The sequence below is a fragment of the Oxyura jamaicensis genome, chromosome 11 (assembly GCF_011077185.1).
Source record: "Oxyura jamaicensis isolate SHBP4307 breed ruddy duck chromosome 11, BPBGC_Ojam_1.0, whole genome shotgun sequence".
Taxonomy (NCBI): Eukaryota; Metazoa; Chordata; class Aves; order Anseriformes; family Anatidae; genus Oxyura; species Oxyura jamaicensis.
The window spans coordinates 2839588-2867421 of record NC_048903.1 but is presented as its reverse complement, the minus strand read 5'-3'; the positions used below and the strand labels follow the sequence as shown (position 1 = coordinate 2867421).

The following is a 27834-nucleotide window of genomic DNA, read 5'->3' as shown; positions in this document are numbered from 1 at the left end:
CTATGTAACAGCTTTACATTCTGATTTACATGGAGAGATATGTGATTTCTTTATGTACCTATATTAAAAAAACAGATTCAAATCTGTACAAATCTTTTTTTTTTTTTTTTTTTTCCCCTGAATGGTTTGCTATCAGAAAAGTGGTATCTATAATGCTACTTTGGACTGCATAGAATTGAGCTACTCCATGAATTTTCTAGCCAAAGCCCGTTTCCAACTAATACATCGTAGAACTCTGTAGCTGACCTGGATTTCCAGATAATCTGAGTAAAACAAGAGACAGATTGTCCAACACCACATAAATGCAAAAATGCTCAGAGTAATGCCAGGTATTATTCTGCGCATCACCAGGCCATGCAGTCTCTACTCTATATTCTCCTTAGCAGATCTAACAGTGACATGAGAACCCAACTAATCTGAAAACAACTGAGTGGATGGTGATTTTGTGAAAGTAGTCTATGCTATCTATGAAGATACACTGCTCTTAACATTATTATTTGATTATACTTTTTATTTTTATTTTTTTTGAAAAAAGTTTCAGTACAAAAAAAAGGAAAAAAATCACAGTAATTAATCAGTAGCATTTTGAATGGAATACAATAGTATCTTGAAGTGATGAACTCCACCTAGGTCACAATGATATGCTTTTAATAAGTATATGGTAGTGCTAAAAATGCTTAGGGAAGTTTACCATCAGCAGTTTTAGTTAGTTGTATTAGAAAGCCACTATACCAAAGAAACCTCTCCTAAAAAAGGAAGTATGTAGTTCACATTTTATTAGTGAGATCAAGAAACAGTAAAAATTAACCTCTAGACAGCTAGACAGTATAGAAAAGAAAGCCAGAAGTCTGTTGTTTGTTTTATGCACACATTTTGTAGCCATAGCAAGAAAAATGCATCTTCTACTGACATATTAAAAATAAAATACTGAACTGAAAGCTTCACATGAAAATAAACACTAATCAGCTCTTCTGGAAGTCTAGCACACCATCTGAGCACAACCAGGCAATCGCACTACCTCCACCACCACTATCCCAACAACTACAGATCACAATTGACCTATTTGCTTAGGTTAGTTGATTTTTTAATAGGACAAAAGCAGAAAGATTAAAGCAAGGATCCCAATGCAAGCTAAGAAGGAAAAAAAAAAAAAAAAAAAAAAAAAAAAAAAAACACTAGAAAGCTCTGCATCAACAAGCCCTTCTTTCCCTTCCCATTCACCACTGGAGGTCCAGTTTCTGCCAGTCGCATCTTACCTTCTTTGGAAGTTACAAAGAGTTACAAACAGACCCACTCTTTCGGTGCTTGTAACACACTCCTTGCTTGATCGCTCAGCTGAATAAGGCCATTGTAGTCATCGGGTGCATACTACAGTACAAGTGTGATATATGATAAATCAGCAAGAGAAGGAACAGTTCTGGTACAGCAAGCCACACAGACTATCATTTGCAACCATAATTAAGAGCATCAACTACAACAACTGGCAGGAGACAGTGAATTTGACAGACACCATTTTTAAGCAAGACGAAAAAATACATCAACTGAATTACTGATTGTAGAAATAGATTTACAGTAAAGGCACGTGGGGAATATTCTGAACTGTATATTTGAGCAGCTCCTAATTAAGGAGGGAAACAGTTTTTTTCTTGTACTTATGAGACTTAACTATCAGCTAACAAAACTCTTAAGGTTGCATAATCATGCTTCCAGTAATGACTCATTGAGACAGCTGACCATCTTCCAGCATGCATACTGAAGTGGGGGATTAAAAGAAGTGTACAGATCTCATTCAGATTTTTTTTTTTTTTGCAGTCATGGAAATAACTGCATCTTCTCTACCGTAGAGTGATATGCATTTCAGCTGCATACAATACTTGCACTATATAGACTTTACCAGTATAGTTAAAGAAAAACAATGTCCCAGCATGAATGCACTTAAAAGATTTTTTAAAAGCATTTATACTAATATAGCTTATTTCCATACCAAAAAGAAAAAGGAATAAACTATACAGTATAACTGCATCATGATAGGTTTGTAGTAGAATATTTCAAATAAAAACAGTGACTGTTCAGTACAGTTGCACCAATAAAACAAGACAAAACCCCCCTCACTTGTGGGTTAGATCTAACAAAAATTTGATATCCTGAATCTGAATAGTAATCATATATACTATTTGAGGGCCTGGTACAAATATGAAAGCTATAGTCAGAAAATAGATTGTGAGGAACACAAAACATTGTTTTGTATCTATATCTCATCATCTCTCCAAAATGACATATCCCAGAAAGGGACTGAGCATATTCACACATGCTACAAGCACTACTGCAGCAGTTCCTGTAAGCCAGAAGACAGAATGTCTAGTATGACTCAAGCTGTAGAATATCCTTTCAGTTCTCCCATCTCCCCAAAATGGCTGTTTTGCATTAACATTTTAGAGGATTGCCAAAAGCATACAGTGTACACATACTATGCTAGCTTCTTTGATATTCCTATAGTACAAAGTCTCCTGCCAGCTTGGGGAAAAAATTATATTATATTTGGGTGTACAGGACACATTGTATCCATCCAAAGTGAAGTTGAAAAGGAGAAAAAAAAAGAAAAAAAGAAAAACCACAACAAAACCACCATCACAGTATACACACCTTCACAGAGAACAACCAAGAGCCCAGAGAACATAAAAGAAAAGAACCTCCCAGAATTTTTACTACTGGATTCTAGCCACCTTAGCCACCTTCACATCTAGACCCATGCCATTAATTAAAAGACAAATATAAGAAGTATTTTCTAGATAGCCTCTGCCAGGGCAACCAGACCGTGCAAATATTAGATTTATCAGTTCCCAGACCTGCCCTTGAAACAAGTCTACAAAACGTAAGTTTACTCTTTGGAAGGAATGTCTCAAGATAGTACATACTTTAGATTATCAATAGATGTACAGTATGTAAAGGTCTATAGTCTCTAGTGAGGGAGAGTGGTCAAACACATAAGCAATGAGGAAAACATGAAAGTGGGAAAATTACCCTGCACAGAAATGTCAAGGTTGTCGGACCTTAGGCCTAGGCCTAAAAAAGAAACAGAAAAAGGAATAATAATAATAACTAGAAGTTCCAATCACAAGGAAAAAAAAAGGTAAGAGACAAAATGTAATTAAAACTGAAGTTGCAGGATAGTAAATTCTTCAAATTTACTGATTATGAAGAGTAGTACTGCAGACTGAGATAGGAAATAAAAGCAGGGGAATTCTTATTCCCTGTGAATGAAGTAGGAACTACCTACCATGCCTGAGGAAGTACACCATCATGAATACTTCCAGTTGTCTGCGTTTTAGAAATCCATATAAACAAAACAAAATCAAATGACCAAGGATAATCACTGTAAAGTCAAGGGTGATTCTACAATCCCATTGCTCAGAACGGCGATACTGTTCTGCTCATGGGCCCAATTCTGTTTCCATTTAGATATGAAAAATACCACCTAGTGATTTAACCCCCCATATGTCCAGTTACAAGTTCACTGAGCTAGATTCTGGCTGTTTCTGGTATAAATGTTAATGAGACCCGAGACAACACACAGCTTAATACTGTACTTCAAAATTCCACCCTTAACAGACAAGTAACTGGTAAGAAGTTACCATCCACTGCAATAGTTCCCCCTTTAATTTAATTCAAATAAAATTAAAAGCAGGCCTCACTACTCCTACCTCCCCTACCCTCATCATCACCTTATTCCCATCTTCCTAGCTTCTATGAGCTGAAACACAGCCTCTTTCCTCAGACCTGCTGCTTTCTCACCTCCCCTCCTTCTGAGCTCGCAGCTCTTGGAGGGCTGGACTAGATGATCCACAGAGGTCCCTTTGAGCCTAAAAGGTTCTGTGATTCAGAAGCTTCCACTCACACATCTGTTTACTGTCTTCGTCAGTGACAAGGACGGTGGGACTGAGTGCACCCTCAGCAAGTTTGTCAGTGACACCGAGCTGTTTGGTGCCAGACACAGCAGAGGGAAGGGATGCCACCCTGACATCTGGCCAGGCCTCAGAGGTGGGCCTGTGTGAAACCTCATGAAGCTCAACAAGGCCAAGTCCTGCACCTGGGTTGGGGCAATCCCAAGCATAAATACAGGGTGGGCAGAGAATGGATTGAGAGCAGTCCTAAGGAGAAGGACCTGGGGATGTTGGTTGATGAGAAGCTCAACGTGAAACTGTTCTGTGATTTTATGTCAAATGCAGTGTTAAATCTAGTGGTCTACTGGAATGATGCAGTAGCAAATCTAGGTTTTTAAGCCATTACTTTATCTATGAAATACATGTCTACCAAAGTTTTTCTTCATCATACCCTATTAAACTGGATATTCTCACATGTTCACGGAAAACAAACAGGAGTAACCTTTTTCCTAGCATTATTTAATGAGAATGCAGAAAAAAATTGAGATGAATCATTTTTTTTTTTTTTCCCTCTATTTTTTTTTGCGTAGTCTAGTAAGGAAAAATACACAGAATACCACTGTTAAACAAAGAGCTTCATTACAAAGGTCAACTTTAGATGCTAAGGACATCAACACTGAGTTACCATAATGTATCCTGGTGCTATACTGACTCCTTCCAGAGGTTTTTAGAGATGTGAGCTAAGATAAAGAAAGGTCAAAACTACATATGGAAACCAGGTATGGGAAACTAACCTAGGAGAAGGAAACAAAACAGAACCTTTGTAAGCAGTTACCAAATAAGGTCCTGGGGTCAATAATTACTTCTACAGCAAGGATGCAAGATGGCAGAAGGAATATGCATACATAACAACGAAAAAAGTGCAGCAGACTAGGACAGAGAGATGCTGCTAAATAGTGAAGACTGGTGTTTCCCCATTTCCTACATTTTTCCCTTGTCAGCTCCCCTGTGGGAGTAGGGACTTTCATAGCTTAAGACATACAGTGACAAGACCATTATTGACAGACATACAGCGTCACGACTAATGCAAAATATTTTTTTTTCCTGAAGGACATGGTGCTTCTTCATAGAGCCAGTGATTTACTTTACAAGTATATATATTTAAGTCTTCACTCGGAGGGTGGTAAGGAACTAGAACAGGTTGCCCAGAGAGGTTGTGAATGCCCCATCCCTGGAAGTGTTCAAAACCAGGTTGGATGGGGTCCTGGGAAACCTGATCTAGCAGGTGGCATCCCTGGCCATGGCAGGAGGGTTGGAAATACATGATCTTTAAAGTCCCTTCCAACCTGAGCCATTCTCTGATTCTATATCTACCCTTCTGGGTATTAACATTTGAAATGACGGAGACTTTTCAACTCATGTATATTAAATAACACCAGTATTTTAATATTAAATAGTATATATTACAACAGACTAAAATAAAACTAAATGACAGACATATTAAAAAACACTAATTCCTCTTTTCCTAGAAGAGAGGCCCAACCACTACTTCCAGTATGATAGCACCTCCCAGAAAGGCTATCTGCTATACTTTCTGTAGTGCAAAGCTTTTTCAGATAAGAACCAAAGATATATTGGCTAACAAAGTAGTAGAATACTACACTTTCTCCTTGCATGCACTTTTTTTTTATTCCAGCCATTTTATTGCTCTCAAGGCTTTGGAAAAAAAAAAAAATCTATATACAGTAAGTCTGGAACATAAAAAATACAACCTGATGACTGGCGTTTGCAACCTTTGGCAAAAGAGTTGGCAGAAATAGCAAGAAATACCAGGAAGAAAAACTATAACTGCTAATTTACTAGTCCCGTTCTCACAAATGCTTTCTCCATAGAGACAGTATTTCCAGATGGAAGACAATTTTATGAACAAACAAATAACATTCTATATTCCAGCTGCACTGGAGTGAGCATAACACATCTGTGCTGTCAGATGACTTAAAGAATTCCCACTTACTATTATTTTATCACATCCTCTTTCTTTTCCCTTCCCTAGGCAGAAGGTGCTACACCAAGAATTGGCACACAGACGATGGGGTATCCCTCTCAGACTGTGAAGTGTCAGATTTCAAAAGGAACCCACAGAGAGAACACCTCTCTGTTCAAGCATGCATTTCATAGGGGAAAAAAATAATAATAATAATCCTTAAAGTCCGTAACAATGAAGCCTGCTATCCTAATACAGGGGAGAAAAGTTAATGTTCTTGGAACTTAGCCAACTATCCGTTCCCCTACACCTCCTTATTCCTGTTTTAAGCACACTCCCCACCCCAGCAAGCCTTGAATTTGGGGTCCCAAAGACTTGGAGGATTAATATACTGCAATTTTTATTTATTTATTTATTTAGCTGAAGATAAAAGGCACTTAGATCCACTACAGGTTTAAAGAATATTGATTTTAAGCCTGTTCTACACAAGAACGCTTTCACAAAGGAGTCCCTACGTTTCCAGCCTAGCCTTTTTTTAGCAAATTCAGAAGTCTTTAAATAACATTCAGATGGTGATCAGCTTTGTTCTGATACATAACTTCACATAAAACCATCATCCAACACTTAACTACTTCCTTTGGTGCTTGATTTCTCTAGCTGCATTTACTGATACGCAGAGTGATGGCCAAAAATAGCACCGATAAGTCTGTTGCATATTATTACTATTCTGCCTCACATTCTCCTCAAGCCTTTCCCAATAGGGTCTGAAAGACAGATTATTTTTTCTCAGCTTTAAAAGAGTCTCTACACAACTGAAGTCTTTGAACAATAAAGGAAGTTTCTGGTAAACATCCATAAATCCCTTATTACAAAATAATGACCAAAGACCAGCAAACCTGCTGAGAAGCTGGTGTTTTAGGACTTGTCAGGGCAACAGCTACTGTCATGTCCTATTTTGATTCTGGGGGTTGTGTGTTTTTCTTTTGTTCCCCACTCCACCCCTGAGTATCCTTTAGCTATGCAATCAGTCAAATAATTGACCCAGTTACATTACAATATAACTAAAAATCAGTTTAACATGGAAAAATTACTAAATGAGAAAGTATTAATATTAGCAATTTTGAATGTTACAGTGCACTACACCATTATGAAAGGTGATGGGGAAAAAACCACCTCTAAGATTTATTATTAAAATTCTTCACATGTTTTTCAAGAGTGTTTAATGCTACATACATTAAACACATACAAACTGGAAGGAATTTTTAACAATAAAAATAAGAAAGTATAACTTCAAGAAGAAAAGCTGCTGGATCACTAAACAAGATCCTAGTGCTGATAAAAATAAATGAAAATTAAAATAAGTGATAAAATGCTGATCTGCAGATTCTTACATAGAATATTATTAGAAGCATGTACTGATATTGAGACCAGCTTGTTGAAGCCCATAATAAGCAAAGTCTATCTCTTAAGAGGCAGGTCTGGTATGAAAGGTGTTTTCACTTAAATAACAACATGTGAATACATGCAATATATGGAGCCCATGAAGACTGAAGGAAGAAAACAGAAGAGCATAAAGCAGGAACTAAAACTTGCTCCTTTCAGACAAGGACATACAAAGACACAAAAAAAAAAATCACCCTTCAATCTCAGCTTTTCCAATCTGTTTTCCAAGCCCATTGAATACCAACATCAATTAGTTATGCAGAGATTAAAACCATGCCCAAAACCACTGACGATTATTAAGGGCTCACTTTATAAATGACCAGAAGCATCGTGCAATGCATCCTTGGGCAGCAGCAGAAAATGAAAAAAATAATGTGAGGAGAGAGGGGAAGGGGGGGAAAAAAGAAAAAAAGATTAGTTTTTCCTCCAGAGACATAACATTGTCCCAGTACAGTAAGTCACCACCTTTGTTTTCCCCTAAAGGAATGAGGGAGTATAAAACTAGTATTACCACATGCGGGATTCCAAGAACAATTCAAAATAATTCCTTGGCTCCTTTATAAGATATTGAACCCGATCTCATTTGGACAACATCTTCTAAAGAAATCAAAGAGGTGACCAATTTAATAACAGTAACTAATGATGTCAAGTGGTTGCAGCAGAAGAATATGAATAGCTTTCACACTGTGGTAAAATTTCCATTAATTTGAAACATTTAATTGCATAATACAAAGGTTAGAAACTACTCTTTACATTCAGAAAATAAGGAAGAGCTCAAATTCAACACCAGACCCCAAGTCCCGCTTCGCTAAATTGAATACCTAGTGTATGACAGGGCTGCTAGATGTTGGAAGTCACTGACCTGCTCCATGCATACACAGGCTCATGTCATTTTTCAACAGCACACTTACACTTACAGCTGAATTTCAGTTTAGGAAATAAGCTATCCCCGCACTTAAGGTTTTAATACAACTACCATCCATACATCCATCCAACAAAAAAAGTCAGTTGAAAAAAGGTAAACTAAGAATGTTTAAGAAACAGATAATTATTACTGCTGCAACATTTGGGGGAAAAAAATTGCTTCTTTGCATTAAAAAAAAATCCGCATCTCAGCCTTCAGCAATACCACTGTTAACCAACTTAAAGAAGTTTGAAGAGCAAACTCGTAAAAATTGCCTTCTTTCCATGTATACGACTTGAAGAGTGGTTTGAGACCCACCAAGAAATTCTAAATAAGGGCTTCTGAGTAGTACTAGAAGGACAGACTTGGTATTCATGTAAATCTGTTATCCAAAGAGGTTAAATACTCACCAGAACACACCATACTCAATTATCTTTCCTTTTAGCAAACATGTGATGGCAAAACATGGATATAAATACAATATCCTCTGAGATAAAAGGAAGAAGACATGGAAAGACCCATTCCATGAATTCAAATATGTGCTGCTGAAAAAAAGTTTGCACATGGTGCTTTTATTTCTTTAAATGTTCCTCTAGAAGATAAGTTTCTGTGTGTTTGCCCACTGATAGAGTATCAAACCAGTAGATACTGACCAAAGTTATCTATAAGCACTTAACATACTTGCTATCAGTATCCCATGGATTGGAGAATACATTTTTTTCTTTAGGTTACAGCGTAATGCAGTTGTAATGCAAAATGTTCCTGCCTGTAACCAAAATAAATAGTCCATGCAAGAGTGTCTGACACCAGCGTCTCTCTCCCCTTTGTAATGTAGGTGTGGTGCACTGCAGCCTATTGTACTAGAACTTCGCTCTCAGCAGCCTTTAACACATCTTACATCCGAGCATTAGATCACTGCTTTCAAATTTGGACATGCTTATTATATAAGTAATAAGGCAAATGTTAATTCTAACCTGCAGTCTGCTGTAAAGACTGCAGTGAAAATAAAGAACATTGAGACTGCATACTTGTTCATCAATTTCCAAGAGCACAGGCTTGTTCAGTGTGATCCCTGCTGATCATTATGCAAAGGTCCAAATAAAACATCAGGGAGAAAGACCGCATACTAACCTGGTATCCCTGGAAGAAACTGAGAATCTCCTTCATTCCTGTGTTATACGGCAAGCCCTGCATACGGACTAACGCTCCAGGCTGGGGTAGAATTGGAGTGTGGGTGGCAGTGGCAGCAGCAGCTACAGCTCCCGGAGGAGCTGCGATATAGCCCACTGTGGTAGGGGATACTGGAGGACTGAAAGAGAAAAAGCGGCAAAATTGTTATGAAAACCAGTAACTGATTTTAGTAGCTGGAGCAGGCAAAGATGAAACTGAAAAATTTGAGAATAAGAAAAAAAAAAAGACACACACACACGAAAACAAACAGCCCTGATATGGGCTGCTCTGCTGGCTTCCTTTGTTTCTCTTCAATGTATGACAATTTTTGGAGAAGAGATGTAGAGTAAAATAGATAGCATTTGCAGTTGAAGTGGTAAAGAGTAGTACTTGTTATTTTATTGGGGAGGAGAAAACTAGAAGCTACAGATCACTTGTTCTAAGATCATTAATAAAACCATACAGTCGGGGCAGGAGGAAATCATAGTAAGAGAAGCAGGCAAGGGCCCAAATCTGGTGCTTTTAGGACACAAAAGAAGTTGGTAAAGTAATATCTCCAGTCGAGACCTATCTAGCAATTTACAGTGTAGTCAGGTTAGTGTCACAAGCCTAGGAAATGTCAATGAACAAACTCCCCATGGACTCGAGCACCAGGCTTCAGTGTGCCATGTTGATACCATCAGTGGGAAGGGAAAAGGTGGAGATAACTCTAACATGTATAAGCAAAGCAGGTCTTTGGTCTCACTGATACAAGAAATCTAACAGGCTTACCAGAGGTACTAAGTGTAGTACTAGTATAGAGGAGGACAGAGGCATTTGGCCAAGTGATAGAATTGCCTTGATATCACCCCAATGCCAAAAATGCTGTTAAACATTAGACCAACATTATCATGAAATGCAACCAAATCCTATGGAAAAGCTGAACTTCATTATAAGGCCACAGAAAAGTAGTCAAATGGCTACTATCCCTGCACAGGGATACAAAAAGGTCAAATTCCTAAGATTGTCTACACCTTAAGTACAAATTTAAGAGCAAATGCACAGTTACTTACTCCACTGACATGAAATGTCAAGAGAAGCAAGTTAAGTCTAGAGGGTACCTGGGATAGTAAGCTGTGTAATTCATATAAAGCTGAGCTGCCTGAGCTGGGTAGTAGGTAACAGTTGGAGGAGCAGCAGCCGAGGCCTGGGGAGTCCTGGCGGCTGGCAAGAGGGCTTGTGGCTGGTAGAGCGCTGCTTCTGCTGGGATCACAGCTGCTGTTTGGAAAGCAGCATAAGCTGGTGGAGAAAGACCTAAAAACAAAAGAGGACACAAGAACAAAAAAACAATCAGAATGGAGATCTCTGCTGAAGGAAAGGAACGGTTCATCCCAACGTGACTGATTGCTCTCTAGCCCCTCTCCAGGGGACCCCTGTGCATTACCCGTGAATGACAACTGGTGCATTTGAAATGAGCAATTCCTAAGAGTTTACAACTCCTAGAGCTGAGCAGCCATGTCCTTATGTAAATGGAAAGCAGGGAACTTCAGAGTTATTCAAAGAAAGCATAAAGCCATATGCATAGAGAAAGCAGGCGTGCAAACCAACACACCCTTTTTTCTTTCTAACAGAAGTTGTACTCTGTGGGACAACAGAACCATAATGTTAGCTAGACATGGGCATCTACAACTGCTGACCACAAGTTTTCATACGTAAGCCTCCTGCAGCTTCAAGAAGTATTTTTAGGATATAGTAAGTTCTTTTTTTAAAAAACACAACAGGGAAAAAACACTAAATCACAAGCCTGATGCATTCTGACACACAAATACCTGACTTGCATAAGAACACGAAGCTTAGTGTTGCAGTCAAACTGTTTTTAAATAGTATGTTTGGCTGCTTTTTACTATTTTGCAAATACACATTGCTATCTGCTTTGTGATTTGGTAGTGAGACTAATTAGAATGGTACAGTGAAGTTCCATTATAGGTCCGCAATAAAGTTCGCTGCAATGTAATAAAAATAGAAAAACTAAAAATCCATCCAACTAGCATATCATTCCAGTGGGTGTTTTCCTTCAAAAATAAGCCCAAAGAGTACCTTCTCAATGCTCTAAGGCAAGATAGCAGGAGCACTCATTGGCAGCTAGAATATACAATTTCTCCCCTTTTTTAAAAGGCCTCTAATTCCAAGTAGGTTTCACTACAGGCGAGTCTACCGCAGAGCTCAGAAGAACAGTACACCCATAAAAAGCAAAGTGTGCAACAATTTCACTGGCAAGGCCTTGCTGCCCTCTATTCACCACCGAAAATACAATAAAAATGGCTCCAATCAGTCCCATTATTGCCCAAAGGGAACAATTCCAATCTCAGCACGTATACAGATGAATGATTATTGATCACGACAAAACCCAAGTCAAAAGGTGAAAGGCCACAAAGCTTCAGCACCTACCACATATCAGCCTTTAGCAGCAGAGAGCAGAAGAATCGCAGACTTACATGGTAACTTACATGGCGGTGGGGATAAGCCACTACGATTTAAAGTGCCACCCATTAAAACAAAGTTCATCTCCTCTCCCGAACACTGGAATACTTCCACATAACGGTCCTTCATCATTTTTTTGTGACATTTTTGAGCCACCATAAAGGCTTTGTCAGCAGATTTCATTTGGATAAAAGCATCACCTGATGGTCGTCCCTATGGAAAAGAAAAATCTTAAAGTGTTATTAGAACAACAAGAGCACAAGAAATGCAGAAAGTATTAACATTTTGTTCTTAGAGAAGAAAACTATTGTTATTCCTCATAAGTCAATTATTTTTAGAAGCAGAAAGGCAAGACTCACATAGCCAGCAACCATTTAACTTAACGCTACTTCCTACTTCAGAAGGAAATGTAGAATAATTTGGTATGGAAGCAGAATTTGGAGGCCTCTTATCCAAACCCTGTTCAAAGCAGGGCTAACTAACATTCTAGTTACATCAAGCCACTTGTGGTCTTCTCCATTTGAATTTTGAACATCTCCAAAGGGTAGAGATGTAGTAGAACTCTCTAATTTGTTTCCTTTAAGGATAATGTTTCTGTGACCAATTGTTTATTTTTAACACAAGACAACAAGAACAAAAAAAAATCCTCATGATTGCATCATTAAAATGTATCTAAAACATAACTTTAATTATCAGCTTCCTTTAAAACCCTGAGAAGTCTCTAATCAAGTTAGAAAAAAATGATTTTTCCACAAACGGGCTCAAAGAACACAGCTGTGACTGAGCACAAATCCTGAACAGGGCAGATATACCATCTTACATGAGCCATGTCCATCTTGTGTATTTCCAGAATTTGACTGAAACACAAGGGAATATTTAAAGGCAGCCTCCAGGACAAAGCTATCATTAGAAGAAAACATGCCACAAACTTCATCCTCCTCCATTTTAGTCATACAGATGATACAGAAAGAAAAGCAAGTGTATATGGGGAAGGTAGGGAGAAGTGTTGGGGAAGCAAGGAAAAGGACGAGCAGAAGATAGTATTTTGTCAAGGTTACAGAAGACCTAAAGCATAGCAAATAAGCTACCATGACTTCTAATTTTGTTCAATAACTGGAAAGTTAGCTCTCCCGTGCAAAGTGCTGTTACCTGTTGATTAAGGACCATGTGTACTCCATGGGGCTTGATATCAGCTGTGGCATCTCCCATAAACTCCAGGATGTCATCAATGCCAGCAGTGTAAGGAAGGCCTCTGAGCCTGACACAGTCACGTATGCTACCTGTGGCAATTGTGTATGGTGGGGGTATGACAGGAATGATGGGAGTTGGGAGGGTGGGAATAAGAGGCGTTGACATGTATCGATTGAGTACCTGTAGGCAATAAAGAAAGACACTGATAGAGATTTACACATCATCTGGTTGAGCACAAATGAGTTCTCACAATACTATTTCATACATTTAAATAAATCAATTTCCAACAGAGAAAATGCGTCCTTGAACCAAATTACTGTGGACAGTTTCCTGTTGGGCATTTGAAAGTTTCAAACTCTGAAGGAAAAAAGTCTGATAAATTTAATTCGCTAGACATTAGTAACAAGACCTTTCTCAACTTATTACAATAAAGTTAAAAACAGATTACAGTTCACTTTAGCACATCCCAAAAAGGAACATCTGAAAACAACGTTCACACTAAGACACCAGTCATGTCACTTACACTTCTTACTTAAATTAGGGTAAATTAAGACCATCTAGTTTAAAAGAACTGAAATCTGAAATAAATAATAAGTAAAAAGACTAACTAATTCTTTCATAAAGCTGATAGATTAATAAACAAACACCCTCATTTAATCAAAGCAACCATGCTGAAGTACAGGGCTTCTGGAAAAAAAAAAAAAAGCTACAGGAGACCTTGGTCTCAACATTTTATTTTCTCTTGACTCATTCCCTTGTGACAAAGGGAACATAACTTGCTGTTGGGGCTTATTGCTCAAAGACATATTTAACAGTGATTATCAGAAATAAACACATTCCACTGAAAGAGGCACCAATGCAAAGATAATAATGCTTTAGTATTGTCAATAATGATTGAGCCTATCGAGTTTGTCTTAATAGAAGATTTTTTTGCAAGAATCTAGTCTTGTAGCACATTCCAGGCCAGAAATCTCCCCTCATTGTGTTCAGAATATTGCAACCATTTTGTATTAATTTAAGTAGATGAAAGCTGTCTTTACCTCTTGTAATTAAAAAACAAGTTGCCTTTAATTCCCTAAGAACCATCTCTTGCTCAAGCAAGAAAAAACTAGGGTGTCACCTTAGACAACTGTCCCAGAGGAAGAAGTAATGACATATTGAAGGAGCATAGGTTTTATCCAGGTCTCCCTAACAAAAACGAGAACAAAGATCTGGTCACTGTGAACACAGTGGCTTTGTTCCTTTGAGCACTTTGCCTCATTTTCTCAGCAAAGCAGAACTGAGGAGTAAATAAGCTTCACCATGCCATTTCACTTAGTCTTCATAATATTCATTATCAGATTCGTGACTGTTGTAATCTCCATGCAGCAGTACCACAGGTAAATGGCAGGTCTGCAAGTGTGGATATTTTTTCCCCATGCCCCATCACTTTTATGGAAAAACTTTCTCATTTCACACAGTAACAAACAGTAACTGTACGCAAGCTTTATAGCCAATGTTTATGCAAAGGCCAGATGAAATCTCGTAATGGTTCCCCCCACTTTGGCATTATCAGTCTAGAAATATTCTGTCAGGAAGAAATATTTACTACATCATGTTTCACAAGGGTTCAAGTTGTGGGTGCCAATACAAAATGGTGGTTTACCAGTTTAAGATGATCATGATTAAAAACCGGTGAAGTAGAAAAAAGTGGAATACGTTATTTTAGGAAGAGAGAGATATCTCAGTTCCCTTCACCAAAAAATCAGATACATCCTGGTAATTCTTAGTGTCCAACAAAAGAACTGTAGGAAAAACTCTTTTGATGTAGTCAGATTTGAATTTCATGTTAAATTCTGTGCATGGGAAACAGACTTTAAAGACAATACTGCAGACTTGGAATCAGTATTATTACAATACTATTAATCTAGTACATTTTTAGAATTATTTTTGAGATTTCAGTCAACCTAAGTGGAAGAAAATTATACAAAGGTTTTTAACTTATGATCTGGGGGATGTTAAAAAGTGGTAGTAAATACAAAATAAAAAACAATGCTATACCCTTTTCCATGCCAATCAGTAAGCACACGTTGCCCTATCTAGAACTTGACATCTTTAATATAGACAACTTCCATGGCTGTCTGCAAGATGTGTGATCATTTAAATCAATATTTAACTGTTAAGTTTTGAGTTTCACAGCCAATAGTTACAACCTGCTGGACTTCTGCTGCTGTACTCCGGAAGAGTTCAATGTAACGTTTTCCAAGGATTTCTTTGTGCTTTTTAAGTGCATTCTGTGCATATTCTTCACAGGAAAACAACACAAATGCATCTCCTGTGGGCCTGCCATCTGGGTATTTGACAAAGAGAAGTCCCTCTTTCCCTCCTGTGACCGGACACTCTGGCCCCAGGAACCCCAAGACATCCTCCTGAGTAGCAGTGAACGGAAGGCCTCTCATCCGGATGATAACTTGATTCTCTTTAGATAAAAACTGGGCAACTTCATTGGAGGTACCTGGTAGGAAGATATTAACATACTGTCAGCTAATTCCATAGGACAGAGGAACAGAAAAGCATTAAGGAGCAACACAGGAGGTAAGTAGCTAGCAACAAATGCACACAAGACCTGAGACAATATTAACTCTCAGTAATTTATTTTGAAGTGAGACCCCCTTACCCCTAAAGTCTTACATATTTTAATGAAATTGGAACAAAGAAGAGATTAGTGAGGTACACAAATACTGCTGCAAAGGTTCCCCTTCCTCCCAAACACCATGCCCAGCCTACAAACATCACAGCTCAAATGCAAGCACATGAAACCAAAACTTCACAGGGTCAAGGATTCTTAGAAAGCAAAACAGGAAAAGCTACTTCATTAATTGTGTCCTCAGCCAAGAGAGCCATCAGAACTGGAATGTGCCTATGAACTTGATTAATTATACTGAACTCCAGCATCGCTTACCTCCTGCAATTTTTAAGAATTCTTCCCCAGTTGCTTTGTAAACCTTAAAGAAAGAAAATCCATACATGAAAATTACAACATTCAACTATTTCACGTGTGACAGTGTATTTTTCTTATTTAGAGCAACATAGGAGCATGCACAATTCTCATTTAAAACCATACTTTTTGCTCTCCAAAGATTTGCTTCAAGTCATTATTTTTTACCTCAATGTATCTGCTACCCATGTGATGCTTATGTCTTTCCAGTGCCAAATCTCTCTGTTCAGAAGTGACAAACCGAACTAATGCTTCCCCATTTCTTCTTCCTTGAGCATTCAGACAAAGGGCCACACCACCTCTGGAATGTAAAGCCAATAAAATAAAAAGTGAGATATTGGGTCTCATGCTGTCTCACTTTCTCAACTTCCATGCACGTTTATTTCTGTAACCCCTTCCTATCGTCTCAGATTCAGGTTTGGATTTCCTCATACTCCTACAGGAATAAATCAATCATATTTACTCTGCATTGAATACCTGGAATATATATTAAGTGAGAGGTATGTTACATTAGAATCGCCCCACATGTACACACCCACGGAAAACTATCATATGAAAATTTCTTCCAAAGAGCACTCGGAAGTTTCTGAATCTGGCTTATTTAGGAGTTATACTAGAATACTGATATGTTAGCACAAAACTAAGGTTTCTGTTATGCCTTGGACTCTTCCTTAATTATGCAGTATGAGTTTCTCCCTGTAGTTACTAGCAATAAATAAATGTATGGTGGTTTTCAAACAGTGTCTCCTTTCTTTTCACACACTTCAAAATAACATTTATTTGGCTTTTAAGTCCTGCAAGTAGGCAACAAGATCACTCTAGAAAATATTCATATAAAAAGAAAAATCTAGAACAGGCTTCTGAAACCCCTCAAGGCCTTGGTGACCTCATTTATAAATCAAAAAATCATCATCATCTACCCTCTCTGACATAAAAATTGATTTCTCTGTGAAATTTCTATCTGAGGTTCTAAGAACCAGAAGAGCTGATATCATCCTAAAATGTAATGTTAGCAAGCTAGAAATAACATACAACAGAAACACAGGAACACCTTTTTCCTGAACTGGCAGGACTGAATTGGGGTTGGGGTGCATAATAGAGGTCTTTTTGTACAATTTCCATTGTACATATTATAGGGTATTGTCTATATAGTAAGATATTTTGGAAGCACATCTTTCTAAAAGTAAGATGGAACAGATAATAGTCTAAAAGCTTGAATCATCTTTCAACATCTTAATATATGGCTGTTTGGTTCTAACAAGATTTCTTTTTTTTTTTTTAAAAAAATAAACTAAGGCCATACCATCTCCAGCCTTAGTTTACCCAGGAACTGTGACTTGCACAGCTAAGAGCCTGAGAGCCTTTGTTCTCAATTCTTTCTTGAACAGCTAAGCTGGTAAACCTGTTCAGTTATGACCATGGGGTGGGAAGGTGCTAGAGATGGGAAAGATATAAGAAAGCACTTTTGCGTGTGTATGCATGTGAGAGAGAATGCACATGCTAAATATGAAAAACACTTGATGTTAAAGGCAAGACAAATTCTTATTCTCTTACTTAGCAATATTGAGTCCTTTGAAAAATCGGGCAATATCTTGGTCTGAAGACTGCCATGGCAAACCTCTGGCACGTATTACTGTCTCATTGTCCACTGTTTCAGATTTACTACTGCACAGAAAGAAAAAAAAAGCAAAATTAAGCTTTAATCTGGGTTTTCCATTATCTTTCCAAGTTTTCATTTACAAGTCACTTAACTTGGAAAACCAGGGTATATTTGTAGTTGAGATTCTTGTAATTCTGCTACTCATTTCAATAAAGAAAAGAAAGATAACTGGGATAATTCCTTTATTTACACAACGCCTAAGATGCAGCGTATTGTCATCACACAGCAGTTCCTTAAGAAAAATAAGAAGGTTGCTTCAAAGTGAAGTAATAAGGAACTTCCAAATTTTATCTAATCTAATGTAGATGATTACAAGGAAGTCTTACATATGAATATACATTACTTATGCTTAAGATGTATAATTCTCCAGTTCTTGAAATGTATTTGAAAAGAAAGAACTGTTCTGTCTCTTGTCTCCCAAAATCCAAAGTCAATTTAGATTAGAAGAAAAAAAAAAAATGGAAAAGCTGAGCTTATCTCTGTAAAATATGAAAAATCTACTTCATGTAAGGAATAGTTTCCATTTTACCTAAAAACCAAGTTCTCAGCAAGAAATCTGTATAAAAATCAAAGCATCTCTTAAGTTGTTATACAGATCAAGATAGGGTAGAGACATGCCCATTTTAATGGGCACACTGAAAAGACAGTGTACACAAACACCTGTAGTTGGGTAAGGAACATGTCTGTTAACCAACAGCTTCCATTTCATCACTTGAACAAAGTAGAAACCTAGGAATCTGTTTAAAAAGATGTCCAAGTACACTTTGTCTAGACAGCAAATAATTAACATCAAGGCTTTTACAGAAACATAAGGGATCCACTTCTGTAATACAAAAATACCCTTTAAGCAGGATCTTGAAACAATTTAAAAAAAACTTTAATTTGCTTCAACCACAGCCTTGTAAGACAAGTCTGTAACACAGCAAATTAGACAACTCTTCAGAAGCACCATGTAATGTAGTTCAGCTCCATATAGGGTGTGCCAGCCATTACCCCTGTTGACTTAGGGAAAGTTCACAAATATTTCTTCACCATTGGGTAAGATAAGTCAGCCTCACTGCCATTCAAAACAGAAGCTAGTGAACAAAGAGCATTTTACTTGCAGTGACTTTTAAGACAGACAAAAGTACAGCATTCAATATACCAGCTACGGTCTGCCTGCACTAGATTACCAAATATGCTCTAATTGTTCTCAGGATCCAACCTAGTTTCACAGAGATGGGAGGAAGTATTTGCAAGGTTTCCTTGCTGTAGGCAAGGCTCAGCTTTGGTTGTAATGAACTGTGACAACAGCACTTACCATGGACCTGTTTCGTATTTGTATTTCACAGTTTCAGGCTCAGTAAATATGTGGTCTGCAAAAAAAAAAAAAAAAACAGGACATTGAAAAATAACCAGGGTCAGAGATTACTGAAGAATGACAGTACCACTGTCAATTCATACAGAAAGGAAAAATTTCAACAATCTGTATAAACAGGTCACTTACTACAACTTTCAGAGAGCATGCTGAAAATGATAGCCACCATTGTTTTCACTTGCCACACGCCAAAGTCCTCCTCCGTTTCATCTGTCCCTAAGCCTAGATCTAAACAGGTGATTATAGAAAATAACAGACTTGCACAATCATTTGTAAACAAGCCATAAGGCTTCCCTGTTATTAACATGGAATTGGTAATCAAATCGCACTGGTCTTAGCAGGGACACGTGACCATTAGGCATTTGAAACTCTGCTCATAAACTGGTTAATATTCACTTTAACAGTCAACATTCTGAAAACTATTGATAGCTTACATCATTTCAGCTTTAACAGTTAAAAAAAAAAAACAAGAGAATAAGTTCCTATCACTTCAAACTTAACTGAACTTTAACGACATTCTTCTGAGCCACAGCAATTCTCCTAAAATTTAGATGTAGAGGTGGTTTTTGTTTTGTTTAGATCAGAGAACAATTGTCTGCAAACAGTGGAAGCTTGTAGGCTACTTGGTCCTGAAGAAGCTCAGTGATAACCAAGCCTTTCCTTTAAGGATTAAATATAAATAAAAATGATGTGGTTTTTTTTGTCACTTGTTTTGTACTGGATTTATTACATATGGTTTAGATCTCATTATTAGAGTCAAAATTGAAAAATATTACAAGCAGACCCCACCCCCCTCCCCAAACAATCACTTCAGCAAACATTTGTTCAGTTTTACCTAGGAGATTTTTAAAATTCACATCATAGTTTAGTAGAGTACAACTTGTAACAATCACAGGGGTAAAAGCTAAATAAGGATAATTGCTTCTGTTGCAAAAGCTGCAGCAAAAGGATACATTCTGCCATGGTCTTGATAGTCTGATCCTTCACGGCGGCTGAACTAGGGTAGCATGCATGAAATTCTTTGCGCAGATCATAAAAGGAATAGAAGCAGTCTGACAGCAGGAAGTTCTACAAGGAAGGCAAAGAGGTTTTGTATACATTCCTTTAAAATTCTGATTAATATTTTTGGACTGAATGCAGCAATCTCAAGAATTACATAGTTACATGTTATCATCATCTGTCTATGATAGACCAGTTTTGTTCATTTTTAACAGCTCAAATTCCATAGTCTTCCAAAGTTACTGCTTCCATGGTATTATAGGGTTGCTTGTTTCAGTCCATTTTTTTCAAGTGGGAAGGACAAAGAGTTACCCACAATCCATATTGCATGATGACATGTGACATGATTTAAAAACGACAACAAAAAAATAGTACTATCATATTTGAATGCTAAACACCATTGTTTCCTTTCTTGCTTCATCCCTCCATAAGTATGTGCTTTTATGAAAAGTCACACTGTTAAGTTTTAACACAACCCAAATGCCAGATGAATATTTGTAGAAACTCAGCATGACTACTACCCTTATATAGAGAAGAAAAAATACAGTTGATCAGTCAACTCTAAGTGTCAGCAGCTCCCATTCCTGCAGGGTTCCTCCAGACCCTGCCAAGCAGGCTAACTTGGGAGCCACCACCCTGCACAAAGGCAAAATTCTTCTCCCTGTGCAAGACAGGCTTGAGAGGAAATTGCTGCTTCATATGGGAGCAGCAAATAAGCTGTACTACTACTTCCTGCTGAATAAATGCAGATGGGAAACAACTGCCATTCTCTAGGGCAAGCCACTGCACGTTTACTCTCTACAGGACATTGACACGTGGCTCCTACCAGTTTTAGGTTTTGGTACAAACCCATAGCTCTGCACAGAACCAATGATTTAAGTTAGGTCTAAACAAAGCAGCACTTCTCTATCACCTCTGCTGAGGTTAGACCTTTTCCCTACGACACTGAATTCAAACAACTCGTACTTTTCTCTATCCTGCCTTTCCTTATTTTCCTCATTATGCTTATCTGAGGGTCCTCAAGTACTGTAGCTGACTTCAAAGAGCAAGTGCCAGGGACCATTTCTGATGATCCCTTCCCTTACACACCCCTGAGAAACAGAGGTATTTATTCTTGAAACACTACAGTTGCCAAGGTTGAATTGTGTTGCTCATCTCAAATTCAGGTAAACCATTTTCCTTCTGCATCAGTTCTGATCTCATACCTTCTTAGATGTCTCTGGGTGGAGGACTTGTCGAATGAGTAACTGGCCATCACTGCAGAGCGTGTAAGAACTCCTTCCAAGTACTTTCAAATCACTGGATACCAGCTGAATAAACTGGAAAATAATAATAAAAAAAAAAAAAACGTTTTACTAATACACATACACCATAAAATGAACATTTACCATTACTAAAACCTTTCTTCTTCTTTTTTTTTTTTTAAGAGAAAAAAAATGACACTTTGTAACAGATGTGGGCTTCTGATAAAAGGCAGGCATAGAAACAGCATGCTTTTGCAGAACAAAATATAAGGTGACCAGCAGTATGGCAAGAAGAACAACTAGGACAGAATGGCAGAATTATGAATTCATATGAAAGGCAATGGTATTGTAACGGTAAGGTTCAAAATCTAAAGTAATTACTAAAAAATGCTGTGAAATATTTTAAATAAAAAAAACACATAACATTTTAAGATGAACCACAGTACTGATTGTGCAATAGGCTTTCTTCACCTATGCCACCTTTGACTCCAGTTTTGTCCTTAATATTTCATTTTGATTTGTACTTCAGGAAAAAAAAAAAACAACAACAAAAAAACACCTACAACACCTACCATCAGGATTTACTAATGTTTTGGAATTTGTATGTCAAGAAAAGCCAAACAAATTGCAGTCTGATACCTTCAAAATTGAAATTATAATCAAGCCAGATCTACGATAACAAAAATTCTTGCAGAGATAGAGCATTACTAGCTAAAACAAAGTTATTCCCTGCCTGTAGGATAGATAATCCTCAATAGCTTAATTCTCAAGAGAAAAGGGCACTATCTGTGCCTTACTCAAAGTTTGTTTTTCATCTTTGGACAAGAGTTTCTAGCCTTTTATTAGGCTATAGCAATTGACTATTTTAAGCAGGGAATTTAACACTTTCAATATAGTACCTACACTTATCAAATCAGTAAATAGCAACTTGTTAGCTAACTTTCAAGGGGACAAATATAATTATTCTAAGCTTCTCTCTTGATGCTACTCCCTCTCAGGAAAGCATCTGATCACAAACAAAGCAACAATTAACAACATGATGCAGTAGACATCCACTGAAAAAATAACCTCCCCCATCTCCCCCTAACAAATTAGAACAAATTTTTGATTCCAAAGATATATTTCTACTATCTTTTAACCTGTGTATGAGGAAAAATAGGGTTGGTTTGTTTTATTATCAACACATGCAACATGTTACATTCTCTGCTTAGAAAGACAACATCCTAATGACCTACTCCCACAGCTACACAGTGCTAACACTGAACAACTGTTCTAGCATTTATGTCCCAAAGGTAAGGCTCACAAGGGAGCAATCTTGTATTGGACATGGATTAGCAGCAAAGACAAGACTACCCAGGCTTGAATTCAAACTGCTCAAATCCAATTCTGGCCCTTGTCTAGGCTGACAGCATTCCACTGATACTTGGGGTAATGCTGTAGTAGTGGCTCCTAAATCCCCTTAGAGAGAGAACTGAAGGGGCAACACTGAATAAGGAGAGACACCTCCATCAGCATCTTGTGCTACTTGCTTAATTTGCATACATATGACATTAAACCATATTAAACTTAATTTTATATAGAAACAGAAGGTATTTGATACTTTTAAAGGGGTAAAATATTCCCCCAATCCTTTTTAAAGCAGTTCTTTGCACACTATCAAAGCACACAAACCCACCAAAATAAATATTTATGTACATATATAAATATTTTCCCATTCTTGCAGATTCAGAAAGCCAGTTTCCTCCCAGTTGCTACTTCAGGTTCCTACCACAAGCTGAAGGCTTGGAGAACCTGAGGCCATAAAGCAAGTCATTGTTTAGGAATAATTTAAAAATCAGAAAATTGAGATCTGAGAGTGCTCCAAATACCTCAGCTGATGTGTAAACACCACAAAAAGCAGAAAATTCTACATGAACCACTTCAGAAAAGCAGTTACAGGGCCTGCCACAGTCACAGGCCAGCAAAAAAATACTCTCACCATAACAGACAGGGGGAGAACTGTCTTTTTACTAAATGCAACACCTTCATGCTTTAACTTCTGGGCACAATAAAAAGCAAATATTTGTAAGAAGGGATTGAAAATGGGAATAGACATTAATTAGCCTCCCGAGGGATACAGGGATTCTTGCCAAAAGGAAGCAGAACCTTACTGATGAGCAGTAATAAAACACTCCCCAAACCTTCAACTTTGTACCCTGTGCTTCTGAAGATGTGCAAGCGCCCACATAACAAAAGTGCAATTAGACAGCTGTTTTAATAAGATGCAAGAAGAAATCCCCCACACACATTTTGAGAGAAGCAGGAAATGCATGCAGCCTCATTTGATTTGTAAAGCATAACAACTGTAGTTCGAAAAGCCTTCAAATTAGAAAACAAAAGTAGAAAAAATGTTTGGACAAGAGAGGGAGTTCTCAGGCCATCAAGAAGACATCAAGTGTAACATTACAAGTATGCAGATAAACCAAATACTCAAAGTGAACTAAGTTTTTAAAAAGGCACAAGAGACAGCATTTGTTTTTAACTGAGCCACATTTTTTGCACTGCACATGTAATAAATGTTAGTGATAAATTTCAACATTGCAAACTCCTAATATGGGACAATCTACTTGTGAAAACAATCATCTACTCTTATTAGTAGATGTTAACATTTTAGAGTGCCCCAGATAAAATGCTGTAGGACTGGCATGCCTTGCTGAATGCTTATTTAGAAACTTCTATTTTGAAAACAATCTTTTCCAAACTTTGGGGTGTGCTCCTCAAAATAGGCCAAAAGGAGTGTGGGAAGAATAGTTAGGAGTCACGAGCAACCCTTCCCATTCAAACCAGCCTTGCTATCACATGGGTTAACCACGTAGAGGAACGAGGCAGAGGACTGTGAAAGGGAAGATTCACCTAGGAAAAAAGCACGAGGCAAAATAGCAGGCATAACTCTGCCACAGAGGAACAACAGAATTTTCAGATTAGTCTGAACTGGCTTCTTTCATCTACATGAAATGTCTTTAATTCTGGAAAGGTTAAGTATAAAAGCATAGCTAGAGACCAGCTCTCTAGGTTACACCAAACCCCTAAGGCTTTCAGGCAGCAGATACAGCCTATCACGTATGTCTAGAAGGAGTTAAAGCAACCAGTGCACATGCATTCATAAAGCTGTGTTAAAATGTAACTTCAGTGATTACAAGTTCCTGCTGAAAAGCCATCTTCAGCCTTTTTTTTTTTTTTTTTGCACCATAAATACACGGCAGCACCTCAAAGGGCAACAACCCAGAACAGTCTTACACCAACATATAGCAAGCTCAGGACAAGTTAAGACCAGTGCCAGATTTACATTGCAGTTTTGTCTCACACATTCAGCAACCTGTCCACAAGTCTGTCATTTTATAAATTCCATCCACGTCTCCTTAACTCCACTAATAAAACCCATCTCAGCTATTTACCGCCCGTCATTCACCTTCATGCTGCTCTCCATGGAGCTGCCCCACTTTAGCATGCAAAGCTGCCCCACCTTAAGGCTTCCTCCACCAAGCTCACACACCCTATGGCTCCTGTTAATCTAGTCATTTCATAGGAACTGAGTTATGCAGCGTTAATTACCACTCTTTGCATCTTACAGCCAGCCCTCATTTAGCCTGCAAGAGCCACAGTGCAGAGGCATCACCCTGTGCTGCTTATTCCACCAGGTCAGCCTCTGCTAGGGCTCTGATGAATCATTCCACATTTAAAGGAACACGTTCAATAATTCACCACGCAGATTAAAAACTGAACAAAGAAGAAAGAATCGAGCAGGCTGCTCTGTACGTTTACCTCTCTGAAACCTAAAACAGTTCTTAGGGAAAAGGTGGTGAGAGGGAAGGAGCGAGTCGGAGCGCCCGTCTGAAAAACTGGCTCTACAGGATTTGGGGCTTGTAGCTGAGAGTACAAAGAGAGCAAAGAGACATGTTTCGCCAGCAGCAAAGCTGGACGAAAGCCAGCCCAAGCTGCTGTGTTTTCTGCAAATGAATCCCCAGTGGCTGAAACGACACGGCCCCCTTCTCCATGTAGCCTTAACTGAACAAAGCTGGGGATCGCAGGGAAACTTTAAGATTCCTCAGTAAGCTCTTTCAATAGCTATGATGCACAAAGCACTAAAATAAACTGCTGGCTATTTGGATATTCCCATTTCCCTAACTAAAAATAGCTCCCATCCTTGAGAAAGGCCACTACCTCTGCGCTGTGGCTGGCATGGCAATGAAGCAGGGAGCAGGCAGCTGCAGAACCCAGCCACGCTGTCAGCTAAGCCGTATCTGAACCCAAGATACCCTGGGGGGTTCTCTCTTTCATTCACCTTTGAGAAATAACAGAAAATTTGGCTGCTTCTTACTCATCTGACCTGCTCCTAGTGCTTCTTCAGAACTGGATCCTTTCTGTTAATAAGGCACAGAAGTTTCTCTGTTTTGCTTTTGTTAGCCCCGCTAACCCCTCACAGCTAACAGCACCAGGCTAGACACAAAATTATTCACAAAGCCTCAGAATTGAAGGCATCTTTGCAATTTAACTCTGGACAGAATCAGCTTCCAGAGAGTAGCTTAGCTTTTGTGCCATGCTCAGGCTAGACTTGCCTCTATATCCCCACATAGGTATTACATGGTGCTCGCTGTGGGAGGACACGGTTTCAGATCAGTGATATCAACAGGCATGCTATGCTAGTGAATTACCCAGAGGTTACATTTTGGTTACACATGGATACATGATCAAGTTTCTGCCAAATTAACTTCTTTATAAATGTTCATTTTGACATCTTTTGGCTAACTGTGAGAAGACAAGTCACACCTGGTCTAGGCAAAAATTAAGACAGATCAACAGGTCATTTGTGATTCTGTATAAAGCCTGTCAAAACAGACTGTACCTGTGTCTTCTAGATCAGTCCTTTGCAAAACATGTGTGTATACAAATGGGGCTCCACACCTACAACCTACTGTCAGGGCTTTTTATTTGTAGAGGAGATTAACTGCTGCTTTGCTAGAAAAAATGTCTAATAATAAAAAAAAAAGCTTATGCAAGAATGACATCTTTTGGTCATTATTAAAAGGAACTCTTTCAGAAATTACTTAGAAGATAAGTTATTTTGGCTCAGCTAAGTTCGTATATTCCAATATACTCCCTTGAGCTTAAAAAAAAAAAAATCACATGACTAATATACAACGGTCCTAGAGAAACAGCAAAGATATAATCCACAGATTTTTAAAATACACTGTTTGAAATAAAGAGTTCTATCCTAGGTACATACATTTGAGCTGTTCCCTTTTGCTAAAACCTGGAAAGTTAGCTAAGCATGTTATACCCCCCCATTCATTTGAAGAAATGAAGAATAAGTTTCCACTCTGATAAGCATGCATCTCTATGCAAAGCTGAAGCTAGGGAACTACTTTAGATCTCTTTCACAAACAAATTATTTCACCTGCATAACAGACCTCCTCCAGCAATGAATTACTAGAAAGTGTAGGACAGCAAGGATTCCATTACAGACAGGTGACTCCTATATACAGATGTATGCACCTCTGTGTGCACCTGTATGTGGTTATGTATAAAATTATGCAGAGTGACACAAATTACAATATAAACATCAGATCAGCTGAACTTTTGTGTTTGCATAATTCAGGCAGTCTAAATTTATGAAGTTATACTGTTTCTAAATTTTAGTTCACAATACCTCTCAAGGCTTCGCTTTAGGTCCTGAAAATTGTTGCCTTTTCATTTTATTAGTATAATGAAGTTTGAGAACTACAGTTCAGTCTATCAGACAGATTCTCAAATGGAATTTATCTACCAAAACATGCCATCAACACTACAATCCACAGACTCACACACATATAGCATTTTTGTAGAAACAACTTCAGTAGTGACAACACAAAGCATTTTTCTCAATCCAGAAGTACAAGTTCACTTCCATGCATACCCTCCCTACTTTGCCATAGAGGAATTGTCAGATGAAGAAGTATTCAAGTTGCTTCCTAATTGTAGCTCTCCTAGCAAAGAAACCACATGCTTTGCATATTAAGAGTACATACCAACACTTCGCAATAAGCATCCCAAATGCCTCAACTAAAGCCATGCTATTTACCACATTTGATATCTAAATTCATTTATGTCCAAAAAAAATCATTACTTATTACACATTACTGTAAGTCACTACATTAGAGCTTTAGACTGTCTTTTAGGTCTTTGGCATGGCTTGTTCTTTGCTTGCAGCACAGACCATATAAGAACGAGCTGTTTTCCTGCTGGTAAGAAGCATAAAACACCAACGGCAACCCAAAACACCACCTCTCTGAAGATGCTCTACTACACCTTCTGCTTCAACAGGCGAAGATATTCCAAGTCCTGCCTCAGAGCCTGATTTTACACAGAGCCCTCTGCAATTTGTTGCTAAAGAACAGCCAAAAACAAGCCTATAGTTGCAGGGGTGCTGTTCCTTAAAAAATTGATTCAAAGTGTCTGAAAACTGATATGGGCTGCCCAGAGAAGTTGCAGAGTCTCCATCTGTGGAGATATACAAGACCCAACTGGACATGACCCTGGGCAACCTGC

General features: G+C 38.1%; 1 protein-coding gene across 6 annotated transcripts in view; it reads right to left on the bottom strand.

Annotated features, from left to right (window-relative positions):
- The window catches only part of ESRP2 (epithelial splicing regulatory protein 2), a 44460-nt gene that overhangs the window by 3062 nt on the left and 13564 nt on the right, over positions 1-27834 (bottom strand). For 2 of the 6 annotated variants that reach the window (XM_035336541.1, XM_035336543.1), the window contains 12 exons: positions 21232-21345; positions 19981-20095; positions 19157-19255; positions 18971-19025; positions 17565-17675; positions 16179-16311; positions 15975-16017; positions 15226-15527; positions 12992-13213; positions 11857-12055; positions 10483-10675; positions 9344-9521 (listed from right to left, as the gene is read on the bottom strand). In XM_035336541.1, the coding sequence (XP_035192432.1) occupies positions 9344-9521; positions 10483-10675; positions 11857-12055; positions 12992-13213; positions 15226-15527; positions 15975-16017; positions 16179-16311; positions 17565-17675; positions 18971-19025; positions 19157-19255; positions 19981-20095; positions 21232-21345 (1764 nt within the window). Of the gene's footprint in view, positions 1-1256; positions 1369-4456; positions 9206-9241; positions 9522-10482; positions 10676-11856; positions 12056-12991; positions 13214-15225; positions 15528-15974; positions 16018-16178; positions 16312-17564; positions 17676-18970; positions 19026-19156; positions 19256-19980; positions 20096-21231; positions 21346-27834 lie in introns of those variants that run through there. The other 4 variants (XM_035336547.1, XM_035336546.1, XM_035336545.1 and 1 more) reach the window with 4 other exon arrangements.